We start from the raw sequence: 15,369 nt of genomic DNA on the forward strand, positions 1-15,369 counted from the left end.
AGGGTTCCGGGCTTATTAGGGCTACGGACGTATTATGGTTGCGGACGAAATAGGATTACGGGTTGTACGGGGCTAAGTCGCAGCAAACGCTCCGACTGTTCTGATGCCTTGTTTTTCGAATAATTGTCCCTATGATGCAGTCACAGATGGAGCAAAGTTCGGAGCAATTCTGAAGATGTAGTATTCAGTTATATTTGGCATTACCTGAGCAGGGGGGAAACCTTACATAGTTGTCCAGAGATGCGAAATCAACGAGAAAATAGTTCCTTCTGTAATGCTTGTCTCCGCTCTAACTTGAGTAAATCGATTCAGATTTTGATAAACTGTTTTGCTCCCGTTTCGTAATCGTAAAATTAGAGCTATTATAGGGGACTGGTTTTTCGCATATAAATCTTCGGAGCTATGCAACCAATGGCATCATTAGGTGCAGCTGACGAAATCTATACCTCCCCTAACAGGGGAAAAAATTGTCAATATCGGATGATGGGATCGGAAGTTAGGGTTACTTTTTTTTGCTTCTATCTTGTGTAAATTTCATCTGATTTTCGTGAATTTTTTATTTTAGTTTAAAAGGTATGTAAAGCAAAGGTATTGTTTTTAGAGCACTAAAAAAATAGCTGCCGCCATATTGGATTTTAGTGTTTTTGCCCACTTCTTTGAGACATTCTCAAGCGATTTTCATTAATTATTTAGAGATGCAGTTTTACAGTGTAATATTGTAATATGATTGAAGCTTTGACACTGATAGGTGTTTCATACAGGTCGACGTAGCTTATGTTTTTGTAAAAGTAGTTACTATATGACTTTGTTTTCTTTTGTAGAAGGAATCAGTAGTTGTATCACGGTCATTTTGTAAAAGGAGTCACTAGATGACCTAGCTTTATTATGTAAAACGGATCAGTAATTGTGTCTTAGACATATTGTAAACGAAGTCACTGTTGACTTCGTTTCGTTTTGTAAAAGGAATCATTAGGTGACTTCATTGTTTTTTGTGGGGGAATCATTAGTTGTAACTCGGTCATTTTGTAAAAGGAGTCACTAGATGACTTCGTTTTATTTTGTACAAGGGATCAGTAGTTATACCTCGGTCATTTTGTAAAAGGAATCACTAGTTGACTTCGTTTTGTTTTGTGAGCGCTTAAAACTTTGACATAAACTAAGTTATGATTGTTCTAGTATTTCTGGAACTACAGAACGAATTTGTGTCGCTTAGCGGATGAAGTTATTCCATATCTAATAAGTTACGACTTGGTAGTATTGTGTTCTAATCTAGCCGTAGAGATAAAGGATAGATGGACTGTGAGGGCTCTAGCATATCTGAAGAATATTTTTAATTTTCAACTGATCAACAATTTTGAGCTAGTTTATTCCTAAAATTTGGAACCAATCATGTATTTAGGTTAGCAATCCATCAAAAACTAAGAGAGGTGGTTTACTCTGAAAGTAATACTCTCATATTAAAAGATCCATAAAAATGTTGCATTAAGCGATAGGGGTAGAGGCTTGTTTATCGCTACAAATCAGATAAAGTTAATGAATCTCTTATTGAGTATGATTGTTCTAACAATGCTAAAATGCACTTAAGACTAGAGAATAGCACTGCCTTTGGCCTTAGTTTTCGAGAGGAGAAACTGTTCAAACAAAATTAATACCGTAGTTGCTCTTGAAACAATGTTGAAAAATACCTCAGAGACAACGATGGATTCACGTCATAGACTCGAAATCTGATCATCAGATATCTTGAAAATTTCCAATGGAACAGTTGATGGGTGATAACTCGAATAACTTTGCTCGTTCAAGATCCCTAGACTTGAGGTCGGATTCAATTGTCAGCCCTAAATGAGCCCTAAACGTGAAGCTATGATTTAATTAAGAAACACATTGTATATCAACAAAACGCCCATTATGACATGCTTTTTTTCTTAATCATCGGATAACTTTGGTCACTGAGCGGCTCCAAACTCTGGACCGGTTTCAATCATCAGCCCTAAATGAGCCCTAAACGATAGACTATAATTTTAGTCAGACGCTCAGCCCTAAATGAGCCCTAAACGATAGACTATAATTTTAGTCAGACGCTCAGCCCTAAATGAGCCCTAAACGATAGACTATAATTTTAGTCAGACGCTCAGCCCTAAATGAGCCCTAAACGATAGACTATAATTTTAGTCAGACGCTCAGCCCTAAATGAGCCCGAAACGATAGACTATAATTTTAGTCAGCCGCTTTTTGAATATCGTTGAAAGAGCTAATATGACATGTTTGTGTTTAGAGAAAGCTGAATATTATTGGCGGGATAGCAGCCCTAAACTCAGAATTGGCTTCAATTGTCAGCCCTAAACTAGCCCCAAACGTTAATATATACTTTCAACTAGGAACACTATGAATAACATCCAAAACTGCCAATATGACATGTTTTTTCGAGAAAAAATTGAATAACTATGGTATTTGAGCAGCCCTAAACTCGGGACCGGTTTCAATCGTCAGCCCTAAACTAGCTCCAAATCATAGATTGAGTGGAAAGTCAAAAACCTATTCAGTTTATGACAAAACACTTAAGTGACATGCTTGAAAACTTCAAAACGGTATAACTCACGTAAATCGACAGCCCTAAACTCGGGACCGGTTTTATTCGTCAGCCCTAAACGAGCCCTTTAAAATGAGCCATAACTCGACACAGCCCTAAATGGTGGCGGTGCCAGCGACATGTACCTAAATGGAATACATGAATAAGGGTATTATGTTTGGTGTGAATATGAACGAAGCAGATTTGTGTGGATGGGCAATTGTTTATTGTGGCAATTTATTTGCGAGAAACCAAGAAAGTCCGAATAAACAGCTTGGTGGTGAATTGTTAGTAGTACCCGGCTTCAGCATATCTCGAACCTCATCAATTGTTAGTTCTACAACATCAATAATTTCATCTTCAACGCCACCGCCACTGTTCACTTTATCTGCATCAGTCACTTCGCAGTAGTACAAAGTTTGTTGGCAGCCTTCGGTTCCAACGCCCGCTCTGAGTGAAAAAGCAAAATGAGAAAGAATTAATTCACTTCGTTTTGATTTCATCGTCGGATGCAAACAACGATAAGATAAGCATGAACAAAAAAAAAACTATTGTAGATTATCAAAATGTGTTTGAATTACAACTGTAACTGTTGTTTAATGTGTTTCAATTACCTATACGTCATCACAAGTTCGATTCTATCGACAGGCACATCATAGCCGCACTCTTCGAGAATTTCCTCTCGTGCAATGTCAATAAGTGGTTTTGATTTGTCCACAATGCCTGCACATAATTCATTTGTAAATGCTAAACTAACGGGATACTTTTTAAGTAGAATTTCTGCATCTGCTTTGTCATACATTGGATCGGACTGTATTATTCCATAATAAACAGCTGAAATAGATCCGAATTGAATAAAAATGTGATTGATTGAAAAAATGTATTGACAACATTGGAATTGAAAACAAAAACTGTTTTTGCGAAAAACGCTTACCTGGTCGGAATTGTCGGACAAGCACCAAATTATTTCTAGTTTTATTCAGAATGATAATTGCAACACTATCATGAACTTTTAGCATATCCCAATTCTTTTCCTTACCATTCTGAGTGTAATACATTCGGAATGGTTTCACATAAGGTGAATCAACTGGCAACGGTGTGAAACGAAATCCCGTAATATTATCCATTATCACGAAAAAACAAACAAAACTACCAATTTATTTTACTCTGATTAAAAATGAAATGAATAGTTTGACGTTTGACGACGATTTGACAGTTCTAACAACAAGCCTCAAATCAGATGACTTTTGACTCGTGTATGTGTGTGATGTCAAGTGACGGCCTACTGATTTAAACGAAACGCTTTTGAATGAATGACTCTATATTTGTAATCAGGCGCTAAAAGAATCCTTGCCTAAACTATTACCGATTTCTAGTGTCGCAAATCATTCCCGTTTTTGTTTAGTAAAGCAAACGCAATTAATTATGGAGATATAATTTATTTTTAGTTAAATTTATTATTAAATTTTGATTCCTAGATGAAAGATGCTCAAACATCAATATTTCCGTTTATATTTTCTTTTTTTCTGTCATCATAGTAATCATTATGTTCACGGGCATCAAAATTCTCATCATCATTCTCAGATTCCTCGTCACTTTCCAAATCATCATCTTGTTCGTATTCCTTTTGTGCCTCAGCAAAGCAGTTTTGATGCAGCATGTAAACTGTTCGTTACGAAGTGGAGTGGCATTGAACCGGAAGCCACACGAATTTTGAGCAAATCTTTTTTTTCGAAAAATCGTACATGGTACGCTGGATGCCGCTATCGTGTTCCAAAATATAATAATGTCATGGAAAGTTTCAATTCCACACTCAAGAGATGTCAAACGGAACACCAACGCCATCCATTGAAAATGTTTTTGCAAATAGCACTGGGCATTGTAAGTCAACGTTCTAAAGAATATTTAAAGGATAAGCGTCCGTTTCAACATCAATTATGTATCGGTAAAGAAATCATTGAACGTGGTAAATCTTTAAATGTCAAATACGTTAATGAACCGGAAAAGGAAAATGGTGATGTATGTTTCTACATGTTGCGTTCTAATTTAGAAGGCGACATTTCGTTGGACTGGGTAAACAAATTCTACAACACAAAGTACTTGTCGTTTGAGGATTTCCGATCAAAAGGTTTCGATATCTGGAGAATTACGTTCCCAGCTGATAGTGCTCAATGGAAGATGGCGATTTGTACATGTCCATCGTTTGATAAGTTTTACATGTGTAAACATATAATTGCAATTGCTTATGAACTAGGTATAAGTAAATGAACCGAAAAAAGACTCCCACAAAGGCGCAGCCGGCAAAGAAACGAACTATGGAAATGGCTTTTATAAAAGGTGTGTTCCATACAACTTAATATAATCTCCATTGTAGGAGGTCGTATGTGAAGCTGATTGATTTTAACATTAACATTACAAATTTTGTCTCCCAGAAATATTTTAAATACCCTGACGTGTTCCGTGCTTTAATCTCCAAAGATTTAGTTGTGAAGTTTTCACAATCCTCAAACAAGAAGCATTTTGTTACAATTTTCTTTCTGTCTGTGTACATTTTCACAATTTTTTCCGAGGGGTGACGCACTTCCATTTAATCCATTTAATCCATTAAATCCATTTAATCCATTTAATCCATTTAATCCAAAAAAAAATTTTTTTGTTTTACCAAATAATTAGGCTACCCACCTGAAAAATTTGTAAAGTAATTGCGAAAAATAGATTTGCACGATCACCAGCTCGTTTAAGTACTCGTGAGGTAAAGGAATTTTTTTTTTGTTAAAAATGGTATTAAATTTATTTAATCCATTTAATCCACTTTACACCAAAAACTCCTAAAAGTGGTTTTTTTTCTATTTTTTACATTGTAGTATGTGTAGTACGTGGTTCGATCAAAATCAACAATTTTTAAGACTTTTACAGTATTTTGTAAAATGAAGTTTTTTCGTATTTAATCCATATAATCCAATTTTTATTCCATTTAATCCATTAAATCCATTTAATCCATTAAATCCATTTAATCCATTAAATCCATTTAATACCATTTAATCCATTTAATCCATTTAATCTAGAAGTGAGTTACCCCTCGATTTTTTCCCAAAATTTATTTAGAAAAAAATGTAAAATTTCTGTAGAACTACGCTCAGTGAGGACAAGTAGTTCGCAGAATTACAGAAAAACCAACCAATTAACTAGAAAATCAAAGAAAATCCTTTGAAATCCAAAAAAAAATCTTCAAAGTGACATTTATTGAAAATTAATCAATATTGGTTGTTACAACTCCAGTTTTTGTATCAACTCAAAATCAATTTTGCATTGATGGGATCGACAATTATGCTGCGTTTTCCATTGTAATTCGATATTCACCACAGGCCAAACAATGGAAAAGGCAGCATAATTGTCGATCCCATCAACGCTCGTGTGCTCTCGGCCTTATAACCTTTTCCAAGAGTTAAAGGGAAATTCGAACATGCGACACAAATTCGATAACTGTTAAACATTCAGATGATTTTTTCGGTATAGTGCATAGGTGAAGCGACTTTTCTACACTGTCAATATCGTCAGGAACGATAATATCATTTTTTAGATAAAAACGAAATTATCGTTAGTAAATTTTTCACACAAACGATAATATCGTCTGAAATGAATTTTTTTTTTAAATATTGCCAGGACGATATTATCGCTCAAAAAAGGATAATAGCGTTTTTGGACGATATTATAAGATATTATTATATTATATATTATTATAAAAAACGTTTGAACGATAATATCGTCCTGGATGAAAATATCCGCTGAACGATATTATCATTTTCAGTACAATTTTACCGTATTTTTTCGTTCTGGACGATAATATCGCCCAGCCACCTCGTAACTATGGCGACGAACAGAGAATGCTGTGTAACAATTTCGCAATTTCGCGGTCAAAATTTTTTATTGCAGATTCGGATGGAGGACCTTCTGAAACGTCGAGAAAGCACATTTTTGGAAAAAATGTGTTCGCGAAATTTCGTTTCACGAAACTTAAAAATATACACCTCTCGTCAATCTTCATTTCTCGTCAGAATTCATTTTAATTTTTATTTTGAGAATCATAATGGGGACCCAAGTAAGTGATAGTGCTTTTTTGTGCCTTACGATCATAATTCGACGTATTTCAGCACTGCACCTACGATCGAAAAGTTCAATTATTCAGTACTTCTCAGAGAGACGTATTTGCGGCCGTAAAAGTAACTTTCACGGACGCTCTCTCCGGTTGACAATGGAATTTCATATATACTTTTTCGGACGCAATCGAGTGTGCATGATAGTTGATGAAATTGTTGTAGAGTTTGTAGAGTGATATCTTTGTTTATGTTGTTGTGGTTTCGTCTCATTATGATCGTTACGGCACAAAAAACCGTAGTTCGTAACTCGTGATGAAAGCAGAATTTTTCAGGACACGTCGTAAGCTTACGACTAGTCCTGAAAAATTCCACTTTTCATCCGTCGTAACGAAAAATACTATTTTGGACTACTATCCTCTACGTATACTTAATTTTACTTACGAATCTGAGGCAACTTTTATCGTAAAACTGACAACAAGATAATACGTATTAGAGCATTTGACAAACAATGTATATCGATTTCGTCTTCATCGTCGCCGATTTCGAGAAAATTAATTTTTACGTTCGCATTCGATGAGGCAGCGGCAATCTTAAATACTTTAGTGCCATGAGAACTATTGGCTCTTGGTTGACGGACGGGTACTCCTGGTGACCAAGGATTCTGCACATAGTAACATTTTTCCAGCTTTGAATTTTCTTCTTCGTCGATTCGATCTCTTTGCAAACAATTGTCAATGATATATAATCGACCCCCACCAGTATTGTCGCTTCCACGAAACATTTTCAAGTAATTCATTGTTTCGCCGACCTCAAACCTAGTGGCTAATTATTCGTCGTTTGCATCCAATTGACAAATCGGTGTTCGACAAATCTGAATGTCAGCATTTATTTGCTCAAGCGTTATTTTATGTAAAGTTTGCCAAGTTGGACGAATCTGATAGACTGTTCCTGGCATTAACGTCAGTATTCCGCTACAAAACGTTTAATTTTTTTTTTCAGAATTCACAAATTTTGGATATTTAGTCTGGTTTCTTATATCGAAAAAAAGCGTTCTGCTCGATTCAGATCTTTTTTGATTTTTGACGACAGGATATGATTGGGGGCCAGACTTTCCGAACTATTTTTTTGTGTGCAAGAACCGGTTTTAGTGTTAAACTTAAAAATGAAATATCTCGATCAAAACTGAATATTTTTTTTATGGTTGGACCAGAATCTGAAAGGTTAGCTCAATACCTATAATCGCTAGAACAACTTTTTTTTAAATTTAAAGTTCACTTTGCTCTAGTAATTCATTCGGCTAAATGCTAAAAAAAAACATTCGAAAAGTTCAGGTAATTTCTCATTTTATTCGAACGTCAAATTTTATTTAGAACTGGCCAGGGAAATTGATTTCAAAGTTAGCGGTTTCTCCGGTACACTTTTCAGGGAACCCAGAATAGCTCAATGAACTTTTAAGCTAGCCTTTCAGATTCTGGTCCAACCATAAAAAAATATTCAGTTTTGATCGAGATATTTCATTTTTAAGTTTAACACTAAAACCGGTTCTTACCGGTTCAAAAACAAAAAAAATAGTTCGGAAAGTCTGGCCCCCCGTCGTCCCGTCGTATCCCGTATCCCGTCGTCAAAAATCAAAAAAGATCTGAATCGAGCAGGATGACATAAGAACCCGGACTATGCACGAATTGGTAGGAAATGAAAAGTTAACTTACTGTTCCGGTATAAATTTTTGAACTGGCTCAATTGCATCAATGAAACTTTTCCAGTACCAAAGATAGTACTTAATACGATTCGATCCAACCTCCGATGGACTTTTTCCTTCGACTACGTTCAATTCGTCCTTAATTGGCGCTATGCCTGGTGCCGCCACAATTTGATATTTTCCAACATTTTTTTTTCTTCTAGTAATGCTTCAATTAACTCGATTGGAATGAAAAAGCGGCCATGTCCTTTCGTTGAAACACATATTGTGTCGTTAACTACAACATATTCAATTGTATTTGCCGCATTAAAACAGAAATTAATCTGTATTACCGATACTTTCTTGTTGGTAAATGAACGGAGGCTCATGGGGGAATTGTTCACCAATTATTCCTGGTAGCGTATTACCGACCAGGACCAAATCCGGGCTTTTGTTGTTCATGAAATTTGTGGATGACTTGGCGACGGCTGGATGGTCGTTGTCGATTGTGAGATCCATGTTGCTTGGAATGCTATCTGCGTATGTGTAAAATTGATCGGAACGGTATGGTATACATCATTGACATATATGATACATGGACAATGTTTTCTATACACACCCCTCCTCAACAAAAAAGAAGTTTTTCCGAAATGCACCCAAAAACTAAGAACGCACATCGATTCAGGGACCTATTGGGAGCTCAGTAAAATCGGATCAGCTCCTTCCCCATACACAAAAATTTCAGTGAGTGGACATATTTTGATCGAGATTAATTTTATCTTATAGTCAGAGGTCATACCTTTCTAACGATACCCCACTCAATGTATTTCTTGCGAGAAAAATCACTTTTTGACTTCAAAATTGTCGTGACGTCGCCAACTCGAAAACAGGCTAATTAGTTAGGACACTCATATTGAGTATTCATACTTTTCATATTTTACTTGGCTTTGATCACAGCTCTGCTACTAGCACGAACATAAGAAATATTCGGAGGCTAATGCAATCAAAATATGCCTTGCATTTTCTTGTACAGATAGGAGTCATAATTTCTTGGTGTGAATAAAAACACACAACACATACACTCATACATATTTGAAAATTTGGAGGCTTTTTGACGTTCCAAAAATGAGTGTTCGTGCTAGTAGCAGTGCTATGCTTTGATAGAAGGAACGTAAATAAAACGTTTTTAGCCCCGTACGAAGTACAAAGGGGCTAATAGGATTACGATGCCGCGTGTAATTGATGGAATTCGAAGCAGACGGTAAGGGTAAAGTGTTTGCCTATTTTCATAGATAACGAATCCGCAATAAAAATTTTGTCTGTCCGTCACGTCAATATCTTGAGTAAATCAAATCCGATTTCAAAAATTTTTTTTGTTCCTTGAAAGATAGTCGAAATAGTGAGGCTAAGTTCGAAGATGGGCGATTTTGGGTCGACCCCTCCCGAGCTGGGGCCCAAAAAAGTGATTTAACGTTTTCCGAAGATATCTCTGGCCATTTACACTTGTAAGTGATACGTCAAATAAAAGGTATTTACAATACCGATCGACAAAAAAAAAGTTTATGGAAATCGGATGATCGACTCGTTAGTTAGACCCCTTGGTGTGAACTAGGTACAGGGCGGCAAGCCAAATTTGAACGGATTTAGATGGATTTTGCTATATTAGATAGGTATTGACCGTACCAATCAGGGAAAAAAAAAGTTCATGGAATTCGGTTTACAGAAGCGTGAGCTAGGTCTCTTGGAGTGAGCTTATATGTGGCTACTCGGCCGTACAGTGAACGTGGTGTTTTTTACTAATATCGGGACAGCACAAACGAAGCATTGAAAACGTATTTTGGTCCTAGTTTTCATTGACAGATGCAGCAATCGCAATTTTCGATAGAGAAATTTCTAACTTTATTTGACAGTTACGACAATTTCGTCATGAAAACAAGGACCAAAACACGTTTTCGGTGCTTCGTTTGTTTTCAGCCGAAGAAATTTTTCAAAAAGGTTTCAACATTCGCTGATACTTAAAAACAGAGCGAATTCAAGTCTTGGAAATTCGTAAAGAGAATAGTACATTTTGTTACGAGTGATGAAAAGTTGAAATTTTCGGTACTAGCCGGTCCGCTTCGTTAGGACAAGCTTACTCATCACTTATAACAAAATATGCTGTAGTTTTTGCACAAGTGGGCTTAAATTATTGAAAATGTTGTAGACTAGCTAGAAAAGAAAAGCTTTTGAAAACTGTGAGTGACTTGATTGGGTTGTTTCAAATTGAGGAAAATGACAGACTGGAGAGCCGCCAAATTTCAGCCGCCGAAAAACGGCGGCTAGGCCCAAAACGACCCGCCGCCGCCGCCGGAGATTTTGGTCGGCTAATTGCAGCTAGCCGCCGTAAGCCGCCGCCAGAGGTTTAGGTCGGCTAACTCGGCGGCTGGTGCATATTTTATCCAAAAAAGACAAAAAGACGACACAAACCAACAACATTAAATTCATTTTTTGGAACAGTACCGTCACTTGAGAATGTACTCCTACTTTTAATGTCCCTTGCGATGTCTATCTTTAAGATATTTTCTACTTTGATTTTCGTAAGTTTTTTATTTTTTCTTCAAAACAACATTCCAAGAAAAATTGAGAAATTTAAGAAAATTTCCAAGAATTTGTAGAAAATATTGTCGATAGACATGGTCTTTTGTTTGTGAAAATCCCAAATTTTATGAAAATCGTAAATATTCGTAAAAATTGCGAAAATTCGATTCGTAAAAGATTTGAAATTTCATGAAAAGCGGAAAAATTCGTTAAAAGCGCGAAAACTTGTGAACAGAGCGAAAATTCGTAAAAAATCGCAGAAATTCGTAAAAATTACAAAAATTTGTCATCCAGCCGCCGCTAGCCGACCTTTTTGGTCAGCGGCTAGGCCCAGTCGCCGCCTGAACTTTTTTAACGGCTAAGCCGTACTTAGCCGCCGCTGCCACACCTTTTTTGGACGGCTAGACGCCGCCGGCGTTTATTTCTCGGCTCTCCACTCTGAGGGGACATCAATTTCAGAAAAAGTACGATGCTCGATTCACACAACGTTTCGTGTAGAGGAAAATGAATTGAGCAATGAGACTGTGGGACCTATTGGTTGACTGAGATCCGGGGTTTTGGGTAATTTAAAATGCATTAACCGGAGATGAAATTAGGACATTGAGTCAAAACAAACTTACATTTTCCTTTCGGGCTATTATTCAATTGAAGTTTTGTTGGTGAAACAGCTGCTGGAGCTCCGTTAATCCGATGGGTTTCGTTTGTCGGGTGATGCGTAAATAAATTATCCAAACAAACAAATTGTTAATTTCACTCACTCACAAACACTGACCGATCTTTGATCGCCTGAATTGATTTATTTGGTTTCGAAACACACTTTGTTTTGCCTCCGAATACTAAATTTAAACAAACCATTTTGTCGGAGAAAAATCACGACACCACATCGAACACACAGAAACACAATTCCGTTTCTTCGTCGTCGGAGTGTTTAACGTTACACTGCCTGGTAAGCAGTGTCGCTTTTAGCTTTTGGGCACCATCGGGCAATTGGAAAAATAGGCGCCAATTTAGTGAAGCTAAATTTTTTTTAAGGACCTCGGGCGCCATTTACTTCTGCTCCACTTCGGGCGCCACGGGCATTTGCCCATTTGTCCCATATGGAAAAGGCGGCACTGCCTGGTAAGAAAAAATCCAAATGGAAGACAAGAATTTTCTTCCGAAAAATTTGACTTTCTTATCAACGTACGAGCACTCAATGTTCTCTCTTTATTGCCAAATTGCACCGTCTTATGCGCACACTTTAACACATGAATTTGGAATTGTCCACACGGTCTTGTTGTTTTTTTTGATCGGATTTCGTTTCTTTCGTCTCTCAAAAACTTGATGTAAGTATAAGTTAGTTAATTTTTTGCTTGACGGTACACATAAACTGCATGGGTGCGAATGTGATGCAAACACGTGCATTGAATGGGTCAGCAATACAACACACGGTACTAATATGTGTCATGAGTTGAGTGCTATGCGAAACTTTTTGATAATGAGTAGAAAACAGAAGAGAGCATTTTATTGTGCACTACGATTCGTCGATAAAGGCGCAATTTTGAAAGCTTGGCTTGTGATATCTGCTGGTTTGCGATGAAATAACCAATTTTTTGATACTTTAATGTCAAAATATGCATAATTGGGAGAAGAGCACAAGGTGCAGTGCAGAATCTTGTGAATTTAAGAATTCATAACTTGACAGGTGTCACCTAATCAATGAGCGATGTAAGTAGCAATTTAAAAAAAAATTGTCGTTTTGATGATTTTTCGATTATCATAAAGATACGACAGTTAAAGTTGGCCCAAAATCGGCTATTCCTTCCGAGGATTGCTGCATTGTCAACTAATACTAAGACCAATTTTGAACCGTTTTTGCACCAATTCTGTGAAGAAAAAAATATGTTTTTATCGTACCATTTTCTACATACTAAAAATTCAATGAATCTGCAACCCGGTGAAACTTTATGTAGACTTTACGTACTCTATATTCGTTTGATAGCTCTTGAAATTCCCTTTAATATGAGTTATGGCACGACTATTTTGCTTTCCAGTCACAGATTTTAGAAAGCTTTAGAAACCACCAAAAAAATTTCTGGAAAAGTCATGGTCGGGAACACTTTTTGTAATTTTTCATCGGTGAATCTATTTTTTTTAAGCCCCGTACGAAGTTCTGGGAGCTAATAGGTTTAATATGCCGTTTGTAACATGTCGAATCAGAAGCAGACGGTTAGTGCAAAGCATTTTCCTATGTTCGTAGATAACGAATCCGCAATAAAAAAAATGTCCGTCCGTCCGTCCGTCTGTGACCCCTCTAGCTTGAGTAAATCACAACTTTTTTTGAAAATTCTTTTTTCCCTCATTTAGTTATGTCAAAAGAAAGGCTAGTGATACGTCAAACGAAAGGTCTTTACATACCAATCGACAAATAAAAAGTTTATAGAATTCGGATGACCGACGCGTGACTTATAGCCGTTGGTGTGAACCAAAGAATATAAACACTGGAGGTAATGCAGACCCTCAGCGGATCAGAGAAATTACGTATCCAAACTTTCAGGTGAATTCATTTTCGTATGTTGTCGAACTTAGACTTGTGCAACATGACGGTTCTAAATCGTTTCAATTCACCACTAAATACAACTTGACGCAAACGAATTTTAAACACGATGAAAACTATTCTAAGTTCTTTTATATATTTATTTATTTATCTCCTGTAATGTCATAATATTCACAATTTGAGTGTCTCTTTTAGAATCAAAATGGGCCAGATTTAAACACGTCATTCACAGGACGTTACGTTTATTAACTGAAAATTTCGACAATTGGTCATTTGCGCACCGCTATCTTCGATATTTTCTCATTTATTCACGGCGACCTTCGATAATTTCACATTTATTCACTGAAAATTGACAAATTCTTGACAGTGTACTAGATTTGTGTTTTATTTGTGGGGAATATGAATGAGTGACGGTGTCATGGCGTGTTGATGTTTCAGTTTGATTTTTTTAAATTGGTTTTTATGGTGATTATGACATTACAGGAGATAAAACCTTGTTCCTAACACGGTAGTAAATGGGGGTTTTGCGCACACGATGTGATGCCGAACTCGCTTCGCTCGTATCGGCAATCTCACATCTAGTGCGCAAAACAATCCCATTTACTACCTTATTATGAAAATAGCTATTTTCAACCAAGTTCTTTTACAGTATAAAATATTTATTTAACTCCAAGTACCATTGCAGTTCTTAACTTTAGTATTGTCTATATCTGAATGTCCCTCCCTGGGTCTCATAGGACACCTCATTGAGTAATATTTCCCTTACATACCAAATACGTATGCAACATGACAGAGCTAAAATTCACCTGAAAGTTTGGATCCGTGTGTAACTGTGGATTTGCATCACCTTCAGTGTTCATATACTTTGGGTGTGAACTAGGTAAAGGGCGCCAAGTAGTTTTTCCACATAGGTCCGCCAAATTTGAACATTTTTCAATTGATTTTGCTGTATTCGGTAGATATTGACCGTACCAATCAGGGAAAAAAAGTTTATGAAATTCGGTTCACCATAGCGTGAACAAGGTCCCTTAGAGTGAGGTCATATCCGGCTACTCGGCCGTACAGTGAGCGTGGAGTATTTTGTGAATATCTCGAGTAAATTTTGACCGAATTTCATGACTTTTTTTTTGTTTGAAAGGTATTAATGAATGTAAAGCGTCGGTACTATTTCTGGTCTCCTAACAAAATGGCTGCCGGCGGCCATATTGGATTTTATTAAAAACAATATAAATCGGTAAAAATGAAGTAAAATTCATCCGATTTCTCCTTTTTTTGTTTAATCTGAGATTAATTGCACACCGAATAGCGTGTTGTGGAAAAAGTTCTAGAATTAGGTCATTGGGCTAAGGCTGCTACTGGTTTTTTTTGCACTTAAATCTAGTAAATCTCATCCGATTTTGTTAGTTTTATTTCATTTGAGAGATAATTGAATATCGAATAGAAAGCCGGCAAAAAAGTTTGGGTTCCTGAAATAATATCGTAAATTGTTGGTTTTATTTGAGAGGTACTTCGTACGGGCTTTTGTAATTAGGTTCCAAACAATTTTTTTTTATTTTTCTTCGATGCAGAACATTATTGTTGTAATGATGGAAATGGATTACGGAGCTGTATAAATGAAAACCACTCAGCTTGGTTAACAAAAGTAAAGTAAGTTTATTGACGATGCCGGATATAGTCTTTGTATACATAGATAGAGTGTTACCTGATAACACTTGGTACTAAAGCAATTAGTCAGTTTAATTTCTTCATATCAACACTCCAACTAAATTAAAATGACCTCCAAACGAAAAACAAAAATCAAAAAAAATTCTAAGTCTCAAAATTTCAAAGTTAATTCAGTCTCAAGAAAAAGAAATTTGAAAAATAAAATTCAAAACAATAAACCCATACCTTCTGAACAAAATAAATGCTTGAT

At 36.4% G+C, this 15,369-nt stretch overlaps 1 protein-coding gene and 2 long non-coding RNA genes across 4 annotated transcripts; 1 reads left to right on the forward strand and 2 right to left on the reverse strand.

Moving 5' to 3' along the window:
• Positions 1-2,769: 2,769 nt before the first annotated feature.
• Positions 2,770-3,757, reverse strand: LOC119077431 (uridine diphosphate glucose pyrophosphatase NUDT14-like). Its single transcript, XM_037184646.1, has 3 exons — positions 3,501-3,757; positions 3,181-3,400; positions 2,770-3,016 (listed from the first exon to the last, which is right to left on the reverse strand). Exons 1-3 carry the CDS (start codon positions 3,691-3,693, stop codon positions 2,791-2,793), a joined length of 639 nt encoding a protein of 212 aa, XP_037040541.1. The 5' UTR covers positions 3,694-3,757; the 3' UTR covers positions 2,770-2,790.
• Positions 3,758-3,959: 202 nt separating this feature from the next.
• LOC119077442 lies at positions 3,960-14,561 on the forward strand. Of its 2 annotated transcripts, none has more exons than XR_005087786.1 (2): positions 3,960-3,970; positions 14,414-14,561. It is a non-coding gene; the product is annotated as an uncharacterized LOC119077442 (long non-coding RNA). The 2 variants fall into 2 exon arrangements; XR_005087785.1 differs by lacking the exon at positions 3,960-3,970 and adding an exon at positions 9,958-10,011.
• LOC119077452 lies at positions 6,393-12,064 on the reverse strand. The gene is made up of 4 exons (XR_005087797.1): positions 11,539-12,064; positions 8,695-8,877; positions 8,373-8,639; positions 6,393-7,634 (listed from the first exon to the last, which is right to left on the reverse strand). It is a non-coding gene; the product is annotated as an uncharacterized LOC119077452 (long non-coding RNA).
• Positions 14,562-15,369: the final 808 nt, after the last annotated feature.

Source organism: Bradysia coprophila, unplaced genomic scaffold (genome assembly GCF_014529535.1).
Source record: "Bradysia coprophila strain Holo2 unplaced genomic scaffold, BU_Bcop_v1 contig_235, whole genome shotgun sequence".
Lineage (NCBI taxonomy): Eukaryota > Metazoa > Arthropoda > Insecta > Diptera > Sciaridae > Bradysia > Bradysia coprophila.

Bases quoted from the DNA above. Each gene is read 5' to 3' on its own strand.
- LOC119077431 (XM_037184646.1), bottom strand. From the start codon at position 3,693: ATGGATAATATTACGGGATTTCGTTTCACACCGTTGCCAGTTGATTCA. The intron at 3,401-3,500 runs GTAAGCGTTTTT...GATCTATTTCAG, and splicing joins TGTCCGACAATTCCGACCAG to CTGTTTATTATGGAATAATA. The intron at 3,017-3,180 runs GTAATTGAAACA...TTTTTCACTCAG, and splicing joins GAACTTGTGATGACGTATAG to AGCGGGCGTTGGAACCGAAG.